Genomic DNA, 19,866 nt, shown 5'->3' on the forward strand with positions numbered 1-19,866 from the left:
GAGGAGGAAGAGGTGGGCGTGGGGGCGGGCGGGGTGGCAGAGGAAGAGGTGGCGCAGAGCGTTTCCCACAGCGTATGGCTGCTGGTGGTCGTCAATTTGGTGGCCAATTGACTGGAGAAGACGATGCAGCTTCAGCCATCTCAGAAGCCCAAGGAGGATTACAAGCAGATGCACCAACTTTTCGGCCTGGCCAACCCATCGCCCCTCGCAAGTCGCGACCACCGCGTCAAAAGCAGCCGCAAGCCCCCAAATCGACCGCACCCGATATCGCCACTCGAACACACGAGGATATTGACAATGGACACTACGAATGCGCAATCTGTACTGAAGATGTCACAAGGCGCACCAAGGGTGTCTGGTCATGTAGGACGTGTTGGACTGTTTTTCATTTGGGGTGTATCAAGAAGTGGTCAACAAATGAAGGCTCGGCAGCAGCGCGACAGCAGACGCAAGATGGAGAGACGCCTCCCCCAAGGCAGTGGCGCTGTCCCGGCTGCAATTTACCAAAGGACACCCTTCCTAAGAACTTCCACTGTTGGTGTGAGAAGGAACTCGATCCGCGATCAACGCCTGGTCTGCCACCTTTCTCATGTGGTCAGACATGTTCACGACCCCGAGTTCTCCCCAAGCCTTGTCCACACCCTTGTGGATCGACATGTCATGCCGGTCCTTGCCCGCCTTGCGGGTTGATGGGCCCCACACAGCACTGCTTCTGTAGCAAGAAGTCAGTCACTCGTCGTTGTATTGATACCGATTACGAGCAAGGTTGGAGCTGCGGTGATGTCTGCGGAGGGCTGATGCCTTGTGGAGAACATCGATGTGAACGTCCATGTCACGATGGCCCTTGTGGCGCTTGTGAGGTACGAGTGCCAGCGCGATGCTACTGTGGGCAGAGCCAGAAAGACATCTTGTGTCACGACCGAGCAGAAGCGAAACAGAGTAGCCAATCTCATGTCGCCACTGATGGCAGTGCCACGGTAGAGACCTGGGTAGGATCGTTCCAGTGCCCCGATCTTTGCGGACGTTCTTTCGACTGCGGCAAACACACTTGCGAATTAGAATGCCACCCACAAGATACGAAAGCACCTCATTGCCCGAGATCTCCCGACGTAGTCACACGCTGCCCATGTGGCAAGACTGCCTTGCGCGACATGTCTAGCAAGCCACGAACGACATGCGAAGATCCGATACCGAATTGCGACAAACCTTGTGGCCAGACACTTGCATGTGGCCACAAATGTGAGCAGCTTTGCCATCAGGGCGAATGCCGGTCTTGCCTGAAAACCGTCGACATCTCCTGCAGATGTGGGCGCACTTCATCTAGAACCATCTGCCATCAGGGAATAGACGAGCCTCCCCAGTGCAGGCGTGTCTGCAAAGTATCCTTGAACTGCGGCCGTCACGAGTGTGGCGAGCACTGCTGTGCTGGGGAGAAGAAAGCTGCCGAGCGCCAGTCAAATCGCCGCAAAGGTAGACCATTAGATTCAACTCCTCGGCAGCCTCGCGAGAACTTCGAAGCCGAGCATATATGTACTCGGAGCTGTGGCCGGCAACTGAAGTGCGGCAACCCCGAACATCGCTGCCAGGAACTCTGTCACAAGGGCCCTTGCGGTACATGTCGCGATGCTATCTTCGATGAGCTCAGCTGCCATTGCGGACGGACCGTTTTGCAACCTCCGTTACCATGTGGTACGAAGCCTCCGCCGTGTCGCTTCAAGTGCGAGCGACCCAAGGATTGCGGTCATCCTCAACTGGACCACAGCTGCCATCAAGACGACCAGCCATGCCCCAAGTGCGCTTTTCTGACAGCCAAGCCGTGTTTGTGTGGCAAGAGTGTTCTGAAGAATCAGCCATGTTGGCTGACTGAGGTACGCTGCGGTCAGGTCTGCGGACGTACGCTCAAATGTGGGACACACAAATGCCAGAAGCAATGCCACCGGCCTGGAGAATGTGAAGACCCTTGCACTCAACCATGTGGCAAAGAGCTCAGTGTTTGTGGCCACCCGTGCCTGGCACCCTGCCATTTCCCTCAACCGTGCAAAGAAGAGAAGCCATGCCCACACAAGATCTTCGTTACCTGCGAATGCCAGAGAATCAAGCAAGAAGCCAAGTGCAATGCTTCGCGTAACGGCGACGGTAATCTGAAAAAGGTGCTCAAGTGCGACGAAGAATGTGCACGATTGGAGCGTAATCGCGTTCTGGCACTTGCGCTCAACGTTGATCCGGAGCACCAAAACGATCATATCCCATATTCAGATGCCACACTAAACATGTACCAGCAGAACGCAACTTGGGCTGTTACACAGGAGAAGCAACTTAGACTGTTTGCTGCCGACCCGGATCAGAAGCGTCTTCGCTTCAAACCTATGCCCCGTAACCTGCGCAAGTTTATTCACTACCTTGCTGAGGATTTCGGCATGGACTCTGAGAGCATGGATCCGGAGCCGCATCGACATGTTGCCATCTTCAAGACCCCAAAGTTCGTCATGGCGCCTATGCGGACACTCGCAGACTGCGCTAGAAGTCGTCAAATCCAACAGCGTCTTGCCCCTACGCCAGCGCCAGTAACGACTTCGGCCGCTCCCTTGCGTCCTAAGCCCAGCAACACTAACGGAGATCCCTACAACGCGTTCATTATCCTGAGCCCACGCTTTGCACTTACCATTGAAGAGCTCAACCCTATCATCAAGAGCGTACTTGCTACAACATCCTTCAGATGTGAACTAGAGGTTACTTTCCTCCCTAGCGAAGCAATCGCATTGAAGCCACCTCTAGCAGCTCGTCTGAGCATCCCAGAACATGACATGCAGAAAATGCTCGAGTCGATCCAGGCACCGCTAACTCAAGCCATCACGACGCAAGGTATCGGCAAAAATGTTCAGCTCGCGCGTCTTGATTCTTCGCTCAACATCCTCCGTAAGGAATCTGACGTAGGTCCTGGCTCGGGTTGGAGTCAAGTCGCAGCCTCAAAGGGTGTTCCGCTTCGCCAGATCCAGAAGACTACAGGATTCGGTAACAAGGGTGGCTTTGCGGTCCTGAGCTTGAGCAGCAAGAAGAAGAAACAAAAAGAGCCTGTTGAGGAGGTTGCGGAAAATTGGGAGGAAGCTGAAGAGGAAGAGGAGCAGAAGGAGAAGGTTAGCGGGGCCAACAGTGCTGCAATGAGTGAAGACGAAGGGATATCGAAGGACACAGGAGAAGCTTCGGACAGTAAGGCAGTCAGCGGCGAGGACGAAGGCGCGCCAAATGGTGTCTCAGAAGCTTCGAGTAGCATGCCTGCTAGTGATGAGAACAACGTCGCACCGAAGGACGATGTTGCGCTCTCTACTAAGCCACTACTTGGACGCTGGTCAGAGCTGGATGACGAACTAGATTAGCTTTGATGTATGTGTATTATGGATATTGTTAAAAGACTTGACTATCAGAGAGCAGTTTGATATTGTTCGTTGGTTGCCAACAAGTCCTGCCACGTGTTTTACATTATTTCAATCCTTCTCAGCTCTATCGGGTATGTAAGAGACGAAGTTGAACTCTTTTACATCGTCATATCAATTAACCATGAACGCCAGCCCGTCAAGTGTGATTACAGGCCATATTTTGTCCTTTGTCTCAAGGAGCAGACGCCTAACACATGCAACAACACAATTCCCATAAAAACTCCGTTCAGCCCTGCGGTGTAGGAGCTAACCAAGGACGCTCTAGAAGTTATTCTGCTCTCTCTGCTGCCTCTCCGCCTCACCCTCGGACACAATCCTCTTGCCCAGCCACTCAGTCTGAAAGCTTTCGTTCAACTTGGACAAGTCCTGAATAACCAGTTTGCAAGTAGCCATAACAGCTTCCTTGGGTGTGATGGTGCCATCGGTCTGGACGCGGAGTTCAAAGGTAGCGAAGAGTGGGTGGGGGACTTTGTACGCGGCGAACATGACGGCGGGGTTCTTGAGGAGACGCTGCGAGAGGAGGTTGCCGAGGGTGTGGTCTTCTTTGTTGAAGGTGAAGACGGCGGTGTTCGGGACGCCTGGTGCGCGTTAGTCTTGTGAGGGGCGGATGTGGGGAGATGTTGTATTATACTTACGGGTCTCTGCTTTCTCCTCAACCTTTTGCTGACCTTCGTCTAGCAGGAAGAGCTCGAATCTACATTCATCATCGTGGTCAGCTTTGTGTGATACATGGTGGTTGTTTTTTGAGCTGTCGCGCAGTCCACAATTTGGGTTTTGCTCGATGAGTTGTCCGATCTTTGGTGAGAAGGAAGACGTTGGGTTTCGACTCATCATAAGGTATATCCCGTTCGTTCCTTGTGAGGCTTTCGGGCTAGAGTAGTGACTCTCACAGTATCGCATACTTTTGAGGGCGCATATATATGGTGCAGCGGGTCTTTGTGATCAGGTGCCAGTGCCATGCGCTCATGCAAGTGTGTACCATCTTGTTGTTTTCACCCGCTTGTGATGAAGGGACAGAACAAACCGTTTGGGTACGCAATCGAGATCGCGGTGGCCTGGCATTGTGGACTGTGGACTGCGCGTACAGAGAACACCTTGCAGATAGAACGTGAGTTATGAAAGACAAGACATACCTGTCTGGCGCGTTCATGATGCCTGCTCTTTCTTTTCTGGATGCCTATCTACTCTTGCCTGCGTGTATGAGAACACTTGCTGCGGTCGCAAGTGAGGAAGATGCGCGGCGGTTGCAGAAGGAAGTGATCAGAACCAAATAGCAAGAGAAGCAACGATGAGCGCAGTCCGATCGAGGCCGAGGGAGTCTGGAGTAGTTGTGATGGCGTGTGGTGGCCGCTGGGGAAGGCGTTGCGGAGGTGAGGGTGGACTTCCGCGCGCGCGACGTTCTTTGTGCCTTCACCCACCGCCTTCCACGTTCGAAAGCCTCGCGTGGCTTAGTCACCGTAGGGTCCGCGCCCACAGCACCTTGTGTCAAGCGCGTCGATTGAATGAAATATCGTTCTCTACCAACTTGGTTTTGAAATTGTTGCATCCGGTCCTAAATCTAGCAAGAAAAAATTGTTTCTTCAGTACTTCAACTTACCTATACGGTACACAAGTCACGACGATAACATGAGATGAGGATACGCTCCAAAGGTGTGGTGTTTGTATCTCGATGTTATGCTCGAGTTGCATGATATTCAGAAAGCTATAGCTAGTGTAGAAGTCCATCACCAAGACGTGGATGGGTGTCGCTCACAAGAGGCGACACAAAGAGTTTTTTCCCGTCGTACCAACCACTTCCCAGAGCGACTGTGAGAGCGCCGTTCAACGCCACAAACACCATGCTTCCTCATGGGGTGCGCCCGCCGCATTGCAAAAAAGCCAGATTTCTCCCACGCTAGAAGGATACCGCTAAAGGAGGAACATTAAAATTATATACAAGGCAACAGTGTCAGAGCCTCACGGAGGCTCCCTTTCTGCCGATCAGAATTCCTAGGACCGGTTGATCTGCGCTTGCTGCATACCCGGACTTTGTTGCATTTGTGGATTCTGAGGCGTGGCGCTCCGACTAGGCGGTCGCGCGTTTAGTCCAGGACTACCGCCCTGTTGTCTTGCCATCAGCCGTTGTTGTTGGACCAGTTGGGCCTGATAATTCTGTACCGCGTTTGTTTGAGGAGCGTTGGCCATGCCCCCGTTCTGTTGGAAATATTGATTGTTCTGTATCTGTGGAGACGGAGATATGCCTGGGGATCCAGCTGCTGCGCTCATTGCCTGCGTACGTTGCTTAGCCAGGTAACGGGTGAGGTGGTCGGAGGCCTGTTTGGTAACCTGTTCTGGGGTCCATTCCGGATGCTGTACCTTTAACTGGTTCTGGAATGCCAGTAGCTGAGGCATGTGCCCGCTGGATAGCGGTCTTGAAGGAGTTTGCATGTTTCCGTTGCCCTGGTTCATTCGTGGAGATCCAGCAGCATTTGACATCCCTTTCATGGAATTGTTCATGTTTCCGTTCATGGCGCCGCCGTTCTGGTTGGGAACGGGTGCCATCATGTTTGCGTTAGGGATACCGTTCATGCCCATGCCCTGTGTAAGGTTGCTAGCCATGTTGATCTGTTGCTGTTGCAGCTGGAACTGATGTTGTTGGGTGGCGTTAAATTGGCCCCTTTGCATAGCCATGCGCATCTGATCTGGTGGGCCCATGCGCTGAGGGTTCTGCATGTTGCCCTGCATCTGTGCTTGGGGAACGCCCGGTGTGCCCATCGCCATGCCAGACATATTTCCGTTAGCGAAGTTGGCTTGCATTCCCTGTTGAGACTGGTGCGGTCGCGCTCCCATCGCGGAGCCGTTCTGTCCCTGTTGTAAAGGCGGATTAGCCATTTGTGGAGGAACGTTGTTGGTGCCTCCAGGTGTCCCGTTACGCTGCATCTGATTGACACCATTTGCCATTCCTGGTTGCGCCTGTAGTTGGGCCTGCTGCCGTGCCACCATTTGTTGCTGTCTCAAGTCAGAAATGAACGAATGGTTCAATTGTCCATCACTTACCCTTGCCATCATCTCCTGCGCAATGTGCCTCTGCTTGAGCTTCTCTTCGCGTTCCCACTTGAGACGGCTGAATTCTTGCGGCGTGTGGACATTGTTCTTGGGTGGCGCAGGCTCATGGGCTTTCCGAAGCGCAGCAGCCTTCTGAGATTCCGCTTGCTTGTGGGCAGCAGACTCGCGTTTCCTAGCCAGTTTGCGCATACCATCAATAATGGCGAGATGACGGTTTTCTCTCCTTCTCTCCACCCGTATCGGCGTGGTTGTAGGTCTTCTACGCGGTTGACCTGGAGTCTGGCCTTGTTGCTGCTGCTGTTGCTGTTGAGCTTGAAACTGGGCAAATACAGTTTTGTTGGCCTGCTCCAGTCGGCTCTGGTAGGTCCGGAAGTATTGTGTTTTGGACATCTCGGCGGGAAGACCTTCCAATTGTACCCAGCGCTCGAAACATTCCCATGGCGTTCGTCGACCTGACCCAGATACAAACATCGAAGGTAACGACAGTTGCTGTGAAACAAGAGACCAGTTGAAGGTATACTCTTTCACCAACGCCCGTAGCTTTTGGTCTTCTTCCCATAACCACTGAGAAGGCGTGCGATTCTCGAAGAAGGCGATCGTGGGCATGTTGAATTCTGTAGGTGGTCTGAATTGATGGGCTGCTTGTAGTCGGTCGCGAACATGCTTGTTTTCGGCGTTGAATAGGGCAACATTGGTCATCTCTGGTGGCAAGTCGTTGCGACAGAATAATCGACGACCAGGTGTGGATGGCATTGAATGCTCGGCAGACGTACCAGATCGACTAGGTGGCGAAGACGGCTCATCTTCGGAGTCGTAGTCGTACCTGCTACGCTTCTTAGGCGGACCTCGTATCTGAGAGACGAGCTTTCCTGTAACGAACTTGGACACGGGGAGGATTGGTGGCTCCGATAGAGAGAAGGGGCTGGTGTCGCTAGAGCCTTCAAACATTGGGTCGTAAAGAGGCAGTTCTCGGAACATGGTATCACTGGCTGGTGTGCGATCTATCTTCATGACGACGTCGTTGAATCCAAGAGAGAACAGACCTATAGGAGGTGTGGCATTAACGGGAGTAAGGACATCGTCCTCATCACCGTATGACTCACTTTCGGTCTCATGCGTGCTAGAATGGACGAGATCTGGCGTGGGAGCATCGTTCATATCCTCATCGCTGCTTACACGTCTGGCACCCTTCGGAATATAGGTGTTGACCCGTAATGCTGCTTGCTCTTCAGACGTACTGCTTACGTACTCGGCACACCATTCTGCAAAGGTAGCAGCGAGAGCCTTTTTCCATTTCCTCTCCTCTTTGAAGTCCGTCTGCATCCATTTCATTTCAAGGAGTACTTGATCCTGATGGGTAAATGGACGCTCGGGTTCGACTGCCTTTTGGAGTTGCCGTAAAGACCAGCGGTTAGCATTTTGCAACTGGTACACTCTCTTCAGGATCTTGTAGTCTTGGTGCTCACGAATCATAGCAAGCGTGCCAGCGGTCGATACTGTCTTCCTTGCAGATGCCACAAGTTCCTGCAAAGGCACGGACCTAGGTGGGTGGTGAGCCTGATACTTGAAGAGGCCTTCCAGATAATCTCGACTAGAGTCTTCCGAAGCACCTTGAAGCGAAGCATAGTCTTCATTGTAAGATTGCAGAGCTTTCGATGCCTTGGTCGGTGTCTTCTTAGCGAATACGACGGTCGAGATCTCTTGAGATTTCCGACGAGCAGTTCGCGGTCGTGGAGGACTAGTAGATGCCGAGAGGTTGCTTGAGCGAGGAGTTAGCATGGTCTTGGGAGCCGCCTTCTCGGCGATGATCTCAGAGACAGACTTCTGTCGGATTGCGCCAGAAGCAACACGGGTGGTCATTCGCTCGGGATTGGGCATTGAAGATTGCGGTGAGGTCGTGGACTGTGCATCCAGGGAGGGTACGTCGCGCATTTCGATATCAGTATCAGTAGGGGGGGTTGGGTGGTCGGCAGTAGGAGATGTACGTTGTTGGTTAATGGCTTGGTCGGTGTTATCGCGATCCATGGTTGGAGGCTCCGCAGCAACTGTGGTTGGCGTTGGTAACGAGTCAACCGCAACATCATGACCAGTTTTTATTCCAACAGCATCATCCTCTTCTGTTTTTGTCCCAGGCGGAGCATCATCCACACCCTCCGTCAAGGAATGTGCATCTCCGGCAGGCTGTGACTCGCTTAGGCGACTCTTCCCGTCGCGAGCTAAACGTATTGCCTGTTCGTCCTCGATCTGTTTCTCGATATCGGGTGTAGGGGAATCTTCTTCTCTTGCTCGGGCGTTTTCCCTCGCCTCCTTCATTCGCTTCTGTAAGGCACGCTCGTGGTCATCCTTTACTTGCTGCGCGGCGGGGTCAAGGACATCGTCGTTTGGCAATGGTACATTGTTGCGCTCTCTGTAAGTCTCGGAGTCAGGACTAGTATCAGGCGAATGGTGTTGCGCATGTGGTGTCGCTTGAGAGTAAGGCCCGACGGTTGACGATGGGGAGGAAACATCGACGGACGCGTTCGTAGGTGGAATGGTGAGTCGTTCCTCTTCTCTTCGCTCTTTCTCTGCAGCCTTGTCCAACTTCTGTTCCGTCTCCTGCAGCCTAGCCTCTTGAACCTCTTTTGGTGGTAGATGCACGACCTTTGATGGCTTTGGTTTGACATCCGTCGTGTCGTCCATCGCAGCAGCGTTTGTGTCTTCAGTAGTTGGCGATGCAACAGCACTAGGGTCAACCGTAGATGTGTCGGCGGGGAGGTCATCCTGGCTTCCTACAGCCTGAACTGCAGGGGCTGCTTCAAACGGAGTCTGGTTAGCTACCTCGTCTTCTACCGTAGGGGATGCAGCACACGAGGCATCCTTGACGCTAGGGGTGACATGAATGGTATCACTTTGCAGTGATGGTTCGACGGACGGTAAGGTTTGCGTCGCAACAGACGGCGAAGCAGAGGCGGCGCGAAGTTGATCCTCGAGGCTTGGGGTGCCGACAACTGGGGATGGTGACGACTTGATGAAGGACTTGGTTGCGTTCTGGAATGGCAGGGGGGCAGGGAGTGGTGGCTGATGGTCAGTAACGGCCACTGGGAAGGGCAGTGTTGCATCGTTGAAGCGTCGACCTCTGTAGACGCGACCGTGTTAGTGGAACGAACGACGACGACAACAACACCAACACTGGGAGTGGATGTGTCTACAGTGTCTGGGCGCGGTGTATCTTACTGTGAGATGTCATTTTCGTCAAGAAAACGACGTTCGTCCTCGTCAGGTTCGCCATAGACGAAGTCGTCTGCCCTTGGCTGGTGGCCGTTCAGAGCGGCATTGCAGCAGCCCGTGACCTTCCAGAGTGCCCGGAGATGGCGCTCCAATGTTGCGGATGTGAGTCTGGGGACATATCATTAGCACCACCACAACGCGTCAACAAAATAAAACGAGCGATTTTTCCGTGTCGCATGGCTGCATTTAGTCGAACTGATCGATCAAACTGCAAACGCGATGGATAGTCGTCGACTTTGACTTACGCGGCTTCATTTGTCTTCTCCTGGCGTAAGGTTTCCCGTAAACTGTCGAGGGACATATGAAGACCGACGAACGGTGGCCGACATCCGTTATCCACGAGTGCCGCCGTTGTGATGAATTATGGGGGATGTTGGACGCGTTCGTTGATGGAAATGTGTTTTGCGATATGCTGAACTGATGGGCGGGACTTGCGAGAACGTGAGGGAAGGGCTGCGCACGCCGCATACAGGGATGGCCGTGATAAGCCCTGCCTAGTCTGGGTTCATTGGGCCAACATTGGGGACTAGCTCCACCCGGCCTAGTCCTGCCGTCTGCATCAAAAACTTCTGGATCTCCAAAGACGCGACAACTGAATAAAACAACAGCCAATCGTCAGAATGCCACCAAAGAGGAAGAGAGAAGCCGCCGAGAGCGCCGCAAAGGCAAAGGCGCTGAAAAGCACAAAGGAAGCAGTTGCCTCAACCCCAAAGCAGCCGGCAACCAAGGAAAATGCGATCCGCAAGAGCAAGGAAGCTGCAGCCAACGGGAAGATGGACGTGAGTATGAGCAAACTTCAAATCGATTCCACAACAGAAGTTGAAGATGCCGTTCCCGATGTCACGACTGTCCAAGTCATAACTGGCTCCTACGAGAGGGTTCTACATGGATTCGCGGCTGCGCTTCCCAGCAGTCTCTTCACTGGACAAGACGATGCATCGACACCTGAGGCAGACAGGCCAAAAGTGGATTTTACCGACACATTCCTTTTCAACGCCCATGCGTCTTCCATCCGCTGCCTTGCTCTGTCTCCTCTTTCAAATGAGACATCTAAAATCACACTGGCCACAGGCAGCACTGACGAGCGCATCAACCTGTATTCCATCTCAACAGCACCACCTGTCGCCTCCAAGCTCAGACCAAAGCTGCCTTCTCTACATGGCGGCTCCATCACCGAGAACCCCAAGAACAAGGAACTCGGCTCATTACTTCACCATTCATCAAATATCACAGCCCTCTACTTCCCCACGAGGGCAAAGCTTCTAAGCTCCGCAGAAGACAGCACAATCGCTATCACAAGAACGCGCGATTGGACCGCACTTTCAACCATCAAAGCACCGATACCGAAACCTCAGGGCCGACCAAGCGGAGACACAGCCGGACCCGGCGAAGTGCCTTCTGGAATCAATGATTTCGCCGTGCACCCCAGCATGAAGCTTATGCTCAGCGTAGGCAAGGGCGAAAAGTGTATGCGGCTTTGGAACCTCGTAACGGGAAAGAAAGCCGGCGTGTTAAACTTTGACCGCAACATCCTGGCCGCAGTAGGCGAAGGGCGCTTTGCGTCCGGCGAGGGCAGGAGGGTAATCTGGGATAAGGAAGGCGAAGAATTTGCAGTGGGCTTTGAACGCGGTATCGTTGTTTTCAACATTGAATCCAAGCCAAAAGCAAAGATTGCACCAACCCCGAGGACAAAAATCCATCAAATGCACTACTTGCCGTCGGAGTCGCATCAGGCCACGCTACTAGTGTCCACAGAAGATGGCCGCGTACTTCTCTACGATACAGCCACTACAATACCAACCGAAACATCAGAAAAGAACAAGGACGATGTGCCAGCTGCCAGATTAGTCGCTCAAATTGGTGGCCCAGCTGCAGGCATGACGAATCGTGTCAAGGACTTCGAAATCGTATCTCTCTCGCAAACAAGCTTCCTTGTCGTCACTGGTAGCAGCGACGGCACAGTGCGCTTTTGGTTCTTGAGTACGGATGAACTGAAGAGTGACGATGCGGGCAAGGCAAAGGGCTTCACTGCAGTTCAGGTTGGCAAACTGCTTGGGTCGTATTCCACAGGCACCAGAATCACATGCTTGAAGGCTTTCTCCATGACTGGCAAGCCTGATGCAGAGGAGGAGGAGGAGGTCATCGAGAAGGATGGAAGTGCGTCGAGTAATGAAGATGATAGCGAGTAGAACACAGTTGCAGTCGTAGCATTAATGATACCACCCTGTTCTTACGACTTGATCATATCGTATCAATCTGAGTAATGCGGTATACTTTCATATTCATGTTCCATCTTATCCTTCAATCCACCATCCACCATCCATATACCTCCCTCCTTTCTACAGATTCATAGTAACAGTCATACTGTTACTATGTACCAACAGCACAGGCGGCAACCCCTGACATAACACCTCCAGGTCACTAATATACTTGACACTCTCAGCCTCGCTCTCGCACGTGCCCTCCATTGGACTGGGCAGCGTCGTAAACACTACAGCCGTATCCTCGGAATGCTGGCGTATGAGTTCGTTCAAGATAAGATGTTGAGCGCGACAAGGCAGGTCATTGAAGGAAAGAGGAATAGCTTGTTGGGCGGGGAAACCAGATGCTGGAGAAGCGGTACCGGTGTCAGTGGGCCCAAGGTTTGATGATGACGCAGCGGCCGAGTGTGGACTAGATGTGGTTGGCGTGTTGTCTGCAGCGAGCTGGGTGGGTTCGCCGGACGTCATGATGGGGTCTTGTTTGTCAGCTGTGCTGGGCTTGGGCGTGTCGACAAATGTTATTGACGGGCCAGTTGTTTCTTCTGAGGAGATCGCCGTCCGGGGAGTCGGGTTTGACGTGAATTTTGGTAGAGATTGCCGGCGAATCGGAGATGGTTTGACAAAGGATTTCGCAGAGCGTTGTGAGGATGAACTGGCTACACTCTGAGATTTGGATTGCTTTCTAGCACGCAACACGGCCGTATCAGAGGCGGCGGCGTCTGGATGCGGCCTGAGTGGTGTTACAGAATGTGTGGTTGGCCTATCATCTTTTTGCGAATTACTGTCTTTGCGCGAGCTCTTCCACATGGTTTTGCGAAGGTCTAGCTGCCTGGTGAAGAAAGAGCTGCTTGGTGCCGTCTTTCGTCTTCTTGGAGACATCCTCTGCCCGTTGTGATCGCTCTCATCACTCGATGCATCCAGATCGTATTCGTCAAAGTTGCTGCCGCTGACGACAGCCTCACTATCTGACGCCATTGCTTCGTCATCGGCATCATCCTCCCCTCTGCCGGCTGAAGATGGCTGAGTGTCGCTATCGCTATCATCCAGTAGCTCGACAGGTATTCTTTGGCTTTGCATTTTGATTCTCGTCCCATCGCCAAGATTGCTGACCGACGTCCTACTTTTGGCCTTACGTAGCATCTTCCGTAGTGCTGAGAAGCGCTTTGGATTTGTCTCTTGCCTGCCATGTTGAAATGAGGCGATAGGCCAGTTGGTGACAGCTTCAAGGATGTCAACAGTCTGTGCTAGTTCCTGACTAGCGCTCATGCTTTCGGGTTGACGCAGACGTTTGATGTCTTGCCACCAGCGCTCGTCTTCCAGCGAATAGTCGATATCACGACCAGTCTGGTCAAGTTCACCATCGTCTCTTCCGTTGATAATGACTTCGTACATGCTCAAGTCACCAGATGATAACCAGAAGACATGTACTTCAGCCTCTAAATTCGAGTGTAGAAAGTCAGTACATGTCTCAAATGCAATTCGTATGGGAAGACTTACCAATGCGCAGGTTACGTAGCAGTGTCGTGACGCGATCGCGCTCTTCTTCTACATCCGTTTCATACTCAACAAAGACGCAGACTCTCAACTTGTACATGCGTTTCCAAGAAGGCACCGTATGTAAGATACATCCGAGCTGGAGAATCAGCGTGTACGTGTCGAAATTAGTTGTCAGCACATTTTTGCGAAGTGGTTCGTCGCCAGCGGTAGCGATCTCAGCTGACATCTGTATCGGCCACAGATCAATGTACTTCTTTGAGGGATCCTCGATCTCGATATCGCTGAGACCCATGAAACTGAATGCTTTTTGTTTTGCGGTCGGCTTTGCAGGTGGCACTTTGAGTTCTTGAAAACCCTTGCCTATAGCGACGTTTGCCTGCAATCGCAGAATCAAATCTTCGATTACGGTCACGTAGCTGCGTATGGCAACTGCACTCTCCGGCTTCATGGCGTCTGTAGGAAGCATACTGTGAGTATTTCCTGTGACGCGTCGCCTGGCTGCTGCTTGAATCGCTTTTCGGGAGACAGGATGATTTGCAGCCTTGCTAGACGGGCGTGATGGCTGCGGCGAAGGTATGCCAATTGAAGGCTGCGCTTGCCTCAGCTCAGGTAAATTGTAGAAGCCCATGACAACTATGTTTGGTCGCATTCCACCCAGTCCTGCACCGAGTACGAGATTGCGAGCGCCCCATTCTACAGAAGGAGATATAGCGATGTTTACAAACGCTTTGATCCTGGAAAAGTCTATGTATTTCGTCCAAGATTGTTGTTGTCGTCTAGCCTCTGGCACAGCTTCACCAAAGTCGTTAGAGACAATGACATGCCCGAGGACAAAAAGGCCTCCCTTTTTCAACGAATTGCAAAATTGAATCAGCTTGTACTGTCGCCGCGGGTCATTGACAAGAAGCAGAATCTGGGGTCTCCAGAACTTGACATGCTCCTGGCGTAGGCGCAGCAGGTATTTTCGCACCTGGTGATAGATGAGACCTTGACTGACATCACCCCATGGCTTAGGAGGTGTGGTATAGTGAATCAGCAGGAAGATGATCATAAGCAGAGCTACACAGCCAGATGCATAGAAGCCGTCGACGAAGAACATGGTCGCTCCGCATGCGACAGTGCCAATCAAAGCTGTGGGCCAATTGAAATAGTGAAATGAGGGCCGGAAGTTCGGAGCAGATCCGATCTTGAGTAAGAAACAGGCCAAGTTGGTGACTAGAAACGTCATGAGATACGTCATTGTGATGAACGAAGCGATTTGGTTGATATCGGCAAACATTGTGATTTGGGCAATGATGAAAGTGATGATGATGGCGTAGATCGGCTCGTCCGATTTCTTTGTTCCCTGACTAAAGAGAGAAAGTCCCGGGATCAAATGGTCGCGAGCAAGAGCCTGGAGAAGTTTGGCGGAGCCAATAACACCCATGAGCACCGAGAACAGTGATGTTGCCATCTCGCCAGCAAGTACGACCGCGCCGGAGATGTTGGTCAGCTGGATGACATTTGTGTTGTTGTAGAAGGTTTCGCGTGCTATCGATGCCGCCATCGCAAATATGACGAGTGTGTACAGGATGAAGGTTAGACCTATACCATATAGTGTCCCCTTTGGAATGGCTTTGCTTGGATGTTTGAGATCCCCACTCATGCTTGCGCCGGCAAGAATGCCTCCTGTGGCTGGGAAAAGAATACCAAAAAGATCTTGGAAATTTTCGCCGTGATGACTAACACTTCCAGCGGCGCCTCGCGTGAAGTGTGGTAGCAAGTTTTGACGGAAAGTGTCCATACTGAGGCCTGTGAACACAATTTCCTCCTTCGGATTTGTGAAAGGAGGCCTAACAACAGCTGAAAGAGGGATGCTGATCGTTGCAACTAGCAGAACAAGGAGCAGACCGTTGCTGCAACGGGCAAAGAGTCCGCTTCCAGCAAGACAGATCAGTGTGCATACTGCTAGAACTAAGGTGGCCCAAAGGAACTCCCACCAATAGCTTTGGGGCAGCCATTCTGCCATGTCACCTCCGTGGCTACCGAAGTTTTCGATGAGACAGTCGATGAGACCAACAGCGTTTAGGGAGGTATTGAAGACTGAGCCAAGATAGTAGACGATACCTATAGACCCACCGAACTCAGGTCCCAAGCTTCTGGAAATGAGATAATATGCTGAATCCTGTGTTAGTTCAGACAAAAGAAAAACTTTCCAGAGTTGAACTTACCGCCACCCCCTCTGACTGTACCGTTTGTAGCAACAGCAGAGATACTCAATGTCGTCAGGAGATTGATGGCATAGGCCGCTAACAGCATGCCCATCATACCGATCAAGCCAGCTTGACCAAGGAGGAAGCCAAATCGTAGAAACATTAGAATAGATAAGACGTTGAGAGTCACGGGCACGAAGACTCCAGCAAAGGTGCCTAGTTTTTCGGTACCTCCAACGGGTCTGGGGAAAGCACCAGGCCTTGGTTTGGCAGTTTCGCTGACTGCATGTCGTTTGCTGTCATTACTGTGATCCTTCCGCAAGATGGATCGCGAAGTGTGAAGGAAGCTTGAGAACCAGCTGCTCATACCCTCTCGAGTGTTTCCTGTCTCTTCAGTGCCATCTAGGATGTTGGCATTATCTGGATGCTGGCGTCCACTGCCTGGCAGAAGTGGTGTTTCCTCACCGGGTGGCGGTGAATACTGTACGAAGGAGCGCCTGTGCAACCGTTCACTATCATCTCGTGCTGTGCGGGTTGCAAAGTTGGAGCGTGTTCTCGGCAGGGTGAGCCTGGCCGTCTGGTTCGCATCCGCATCGGTCATGGTCTCGGCATCTGCAAACCTGGTTCAATGTTCCTGGCACGAGGTGTCACTGCGGTTCCGGTATAGCCGTACACACGGGATGCGCCAGCTGGTTGTGGATGTTGGTTTGTGAGAGCGAGACATGGACAGGACAGCTGGGAGAAGTGACAAGGAAAAGGTACCGAGAAGCGATGACGCTGCACACACATCGCCAACATGAACTCGTCTGCTATGCTTCACTTTAGCGGCTTAGCGCTCGCTTCACGGGGAAAGATGCAGGGCTTAAAACAGCGTGACATGGTCATCCCGCGCGTGGGGCGCCACATCTCTCCGGCGAATCGACGAATGACCTCAACCTCTCGGCACAGGCCTCGAAGCAGCCCGTCCCAGCTTTTGTTGCTTCTTCTGCGCGTCTTCCTCTTGTTGCTGTACATATCGCGTAGCATCTCGAAGCCTCGCGGTATGCATCTACTGACGCTGCCATCTACACAACCCCTATAGCTTATTTTCGTCCCTAAGAATCCTGTCGCGACGTTAGACGCAGATAGCCGAAGCTCGCGTTTCTTATCACAGAGCTCAACAGCACACGCAGCCCAACATGCCGGGTGAGCGTTCGGCATCCACGAATCCACAGGCGGTGCCGTCGTCGCGAGATTCTGGAGGAAGCTCTCCGTCACAATCTGTTCGCGCAGGCTCTATCGCGCGACTGGGCTCGCCCATTCCTTCCCTACCCAGCGGTACACCTGCCGTACGCCAAATACCCACACCTTCCCAAACAGCCAACTCGTCGTCGATACAGACTCCTCTGCCCGGACGCGCAGATCCACAATCGTCGCTGCCCGGCCCATCCGAGTCAAACCTCTCTTCGGCTTTGAAAGAGTCTCTGGGCAATTCACCCCCACGATTCGGCCCACCTCCAATCCGCCCGCTCTCACCCGCCCAAGAGGCGCCTCCTCGTGTCCCACCTAGTGATTACGGTTCCTTTGATGGCCGAGGTCGTTCTCCAGTACCTTATGAAGATGCCGAGATCGTGCGCCGACATCTGGTAGGTCACTATGCCTCACCAAGCAGATCAAATCGCGGACACATAGGCGAGGATGACGCCCAGTCAACCGGAATGAGGCCCGAAGAAGACGAAGAGCAGTTCTCGAGTTTGCAGCTTCAAGGAGGTGACATCACGCGGCAGATTTACAGATGGAGTGAGCAGCAACAAGCTGAAGAACAGGGAAAGTTGCAGCGTAGCAAGAGCTTTCATGGATCTCGGCGCAGGCCTGAGGACGAAGCACTAGACATTGATTCCATCAGGCAGCCAGGCGGCTTCAGACGAAACTACCTGCGTCGGGCGGCCGATAGTCCCTCGCCTGGTCCGGGCCCATCTGGATACGGAACAGTTCGCCAGCCGCGCCAGCCGCCTCAAGTCTTTACGAGCAATTTCCTCGAGTTTCTGACTCTGTACGGCCACTTCGCTGGTGAGTCTCTTGAGGAAGACGATGAGGTCCTGGGCCCAGACGAATACTTCTCCTCTGATGCACTCGATTCCGGTGCACAAAGCGAGGATGAAGACCGCGAGTATGGCGAGTCGAGCGCACTGCTCACTCCTGGAAAACGGAGGAAGCGCAAGGCGAAGAAGACAGGCACCGGCAGCCCTACAGGTGCGGCCATGCTGCTCCTCAAATCCTTCGTTGGCACGGGTGTCTTATTCCTTCCTAGAGCCTTCCTCAACGGTGGTATGGCTTTTTCGAACCTGGTCCTTCTTGCTGTGGCAGGACTCTCCTATGCCTGCTTCGTCTTGCTGGTTTCCACCCGCCTCGTGGTGGAGCACTCATTCGGTGACATGGGCTTCCATCTCTATGGAAACTGGATGCGCAACATGATCAACTCCTCTCTTGTCGTCTCGCAAATAGGCTTCTCATCCGCCTACATTGTCTTCGTTTCTGAGAATCTGCAAGCTTTTGTTCTCGCAGTGTCCAACTGCAAGACTTTCATCGACATCAAGTACATGATTATGATGCAGATGGTCATCTTCTTGCCGTTGTCGCTCTATCGCAACATCAACAACATTCAGAAGCTCGCATTGGTAGCAGATCTCTTCATTCTCATGGGTCTTGTATATCTGTACTACTATGACCTCTTCACCATCGTCGACCAGGGCGGCATTTCCGATATCGTCAATTTCAACGCCAAGGATTGGACTCTCTTCATTGGCACTGCCATCTTCACTTTCGAAGGTATTGGTCTTATCATCCCCATCCAGACGGGCATGAAGGATCCAAAGAAGTTCCCTAAGGTCTTGGGAGGTGTCATGATCATCATCACTGTCATCTTCCTCAGTGCTGGTGCCCTGTCCTACGCGGCGTTTGGATCCAAAACCAAGACTGTGGTACTTCTCAACATGCCTCAGGATAACAAATTCGTCAATGGTGTCCAGTTCATTTACTCACTCGCCATCTTGCTATCCACTCCGCTGCAGATCTACCCTGCAATCGAGATCACTAGCCAGCAGCTGTTTAGCAGGACAGGTAAGTACAATCCGTACGTCAAGTGGAAGAAAAACTTCTTCCGCTTCTTCGTGGTCTTGGTGTGCGCCTGTCTTGCCTGGGCCGGTGCGGGCGATCTGGACAAGTTTGTCAGTTTAGTAGGCAGCTTTGCCTGCATTCCGCTGGTCTTCATCTATCCTGTAAGAACCTCCCCCGCTTCTTGTCAACTCACTGCTAACGAAATTCAGCCTTTGCTTCACTACCGTGCTGTCGCACGAACAACAACTGCACGTGTGCTGGACGTAACACTCTGCATTATCGGTGCAGTTGGCATGGTGTATACAACAACTCTCACTATCCAAAGCTGGATCCACGGTGGTGGTCCTAAAGCGCCTGGCTACTGCGACGGTCGGTAGTCGATGTCTCCTACTCGCAAATTGACTCGTCTCTTGTTTCGCATTCCATATAGCATTTTAGCGATGTACATAAGCATCAATCTTTGGGTGTACCTCGTCATAGAAGTGGCGCTACGCAGGCTGGGGTTTAGGGTGTACTTGGAAAGCGATCTATCACACGCGCATACCCGGATGAATAGAAGCGACGAGGCTCAGGTCTATCCGTTGTATCAATGTAGAACCAGACTAGTCTCTTCTTTGCTTTTCGACCTCAGCTGCAGCGTGACATAGTTGTGAGTACATGACATGTGCTGTGTTATCGTGTTGTATGCATCCGTCTGGCATCAATACGGCGGATAGCATCTGAAACGGCGTAGGGCGAATAGTGTCAATATTTCTCCGAAGATGCAGCGGATACCTAGCTGGGGACTAGGGCTCAGATACGAGGCGATTCAATACTCGCGCAAAATATTTGGCGAGTAGGATACGAGAGATGTACATGCAGGGCGCGGAAACACCGGAATCAGGAATCGGCACAAATGCAACGGCATAACTGGTGTCAAGGCGTGCATGTGCGGCTGATGCTCGTATACGCCACTTGTGGTGGTGGGGTTTCAGATGCCGTCTGTTGTGGGATGGATGGCAATTTGGAGGCGGTCAAGAGAATCGAACTGCTAAGGCATCCAGACGTTCCCAACGGACGCAGGCAAAGCGTTGT

At 52.5% G+C, this 19,866-nt stretch overlaps 7 protein-coding genes across 7 annotated transcripts; 4 read left to right on the forward strand and 3 right to left on the reverse strand.

Annotated features, from left to right (window-relative positions):
* Positions 1-123: 123 nt before the first annotated feature.
* AA0111_g9389 (hypothetical protein) lies at positions 124-690 on the forward strand (the record flags this gene model as incomplete). Its single annotated transcript, XM_028655941.1, has 1 exon — positions 124-690. The coding sequence occupies one exon, from the start codon at positions 124-126 to the stop codon at positions 688-690; it is 567 nt and encodes a 188-aa protein (XP_028502920.1).
* Positions 691-2,270: 1,580 nt separating this feature from the next.
* On the forward strand, positions 2,271-3,374 carry AA0111_g9390 (hypothetical protein; the record flags this gene model as incomplete). Its single annotated transcript, XM_028655943.1, has 1 exon — positions 2,271-3,374. One exon carries the CDS (start codon positions 2,271-2,273, stop codon positions 3,372-3,374), a length of 1,104 nt encoding a protein of 367 aa, XP_028502997.1.
* Positions 3,375-3,695: 321 nt separating this feature from the next.
* On the reverse strand, positions 3,696-4,584 carry AA0111_g9391 (hypothetical protein; the record flags this gene model as incomplete). Its single annotated transcript, XM_028655944.1, has 3 exons — positions 3,696-4,012; positions 4,070-4,128; positions 4,568-4,584. The coding sequence occupies 3 exons, from the start codon at positions 4,582-4,584 to the stop codon at positions 3,696-3,698; spliced, it is 393 nt and encodes a 130-aa protein (XP_028502996.1).
* Positions 4,585-5,423: 839 nt separating this feature from the next.
* On the reverse strand, positions 5,424-10,047 carry AA0111_g9392 (Chromatin modification-related protein; the record flags this gene model as incomplete). The annotated part of the gene is made up of 4 exons (XM_028655945.1): positions 5,424-6,422; positions 6,471-9,594; positions 9,693-9,854; positions 9,992-10,047. The coding sequence occupies 4 exons, from the start codon at positions 10,045-10,047 to the stop codon at positions 5,424-5,426; spliced, it is 4,341 nt and encodes a 1,446-aa protein (XP_028502999.1).
* A 319-nt stretch (positions 10,048-10,366) lies between these two features.
* Positions 10,367-11,935, forward strand: AA0111_g9393 (hypothetical protein; the record flags this gene model as incomplete). The annotated part of the gene is made up of 1 exon (XM_028655946.1): positions 10,367-11,935. One exon carries the CDS (start codon positions 10,367-10,369, stop codon positions 11,933-11,935), a length of 1,569 nt encoding a protein of 522 aa, XP_028502998.1.
* Positions 11,936-12,085: 150 nt separating this feature from the next.
* Positions 12,086-16,297, reverse strand: AA0111_g9394 (Vacuolar cation-chloride cotransporter 1; the record flags this gene model as incomplete). Its single annotated transcript, XM_028655947.1, has 3 exons — positions 12,086-13,443; positions 13,505-15,661; positions 15,715-16,297. The coding sequence occupies 3 exons, from the start codon at positions 16,295-16,297 to the stop codon at positions 12,086-12,088; spliced, it is 4,098 nt and encodes a 1,365-aa protein (XP_028503001.1).
* Positions 16,298-16,874: 577 nt separating this feature from the next.
* On the forward strand, positions 16,875-19,169 carry AA0111_g9395 (Vacuolar amino acid transporter 3; the record flags this gene model as incomplete). The annotated part of the gene is made up of 2 exons (XM_028655948.1): positions 16,875-18,953; positions 19,002-19,169. The coding sequence occupies 2 exons, from the start codon at positions 16,875-16,877 to the stop codon at positions 19,167-19,169; spliced, it is 2,247 nt and encodes a 748-aa protein (XP_028503000.1).
* Positions 19,170-19,866: the final 697 nt, after the last annotated feature.

Source organism: Alternaria arborescens (genome assembly GCF_004154835.1).
Source record: "Alternaria arborescens strain FERA 675 chromosome Unknown contig_27, whole genome shotgun sequence".
NCBI lineage: Eukaryota > Fungi > Ascomycota > Dothideomycetes > Pleosporales > Pleosporaceae > Alternaria > Alternaria arborescens.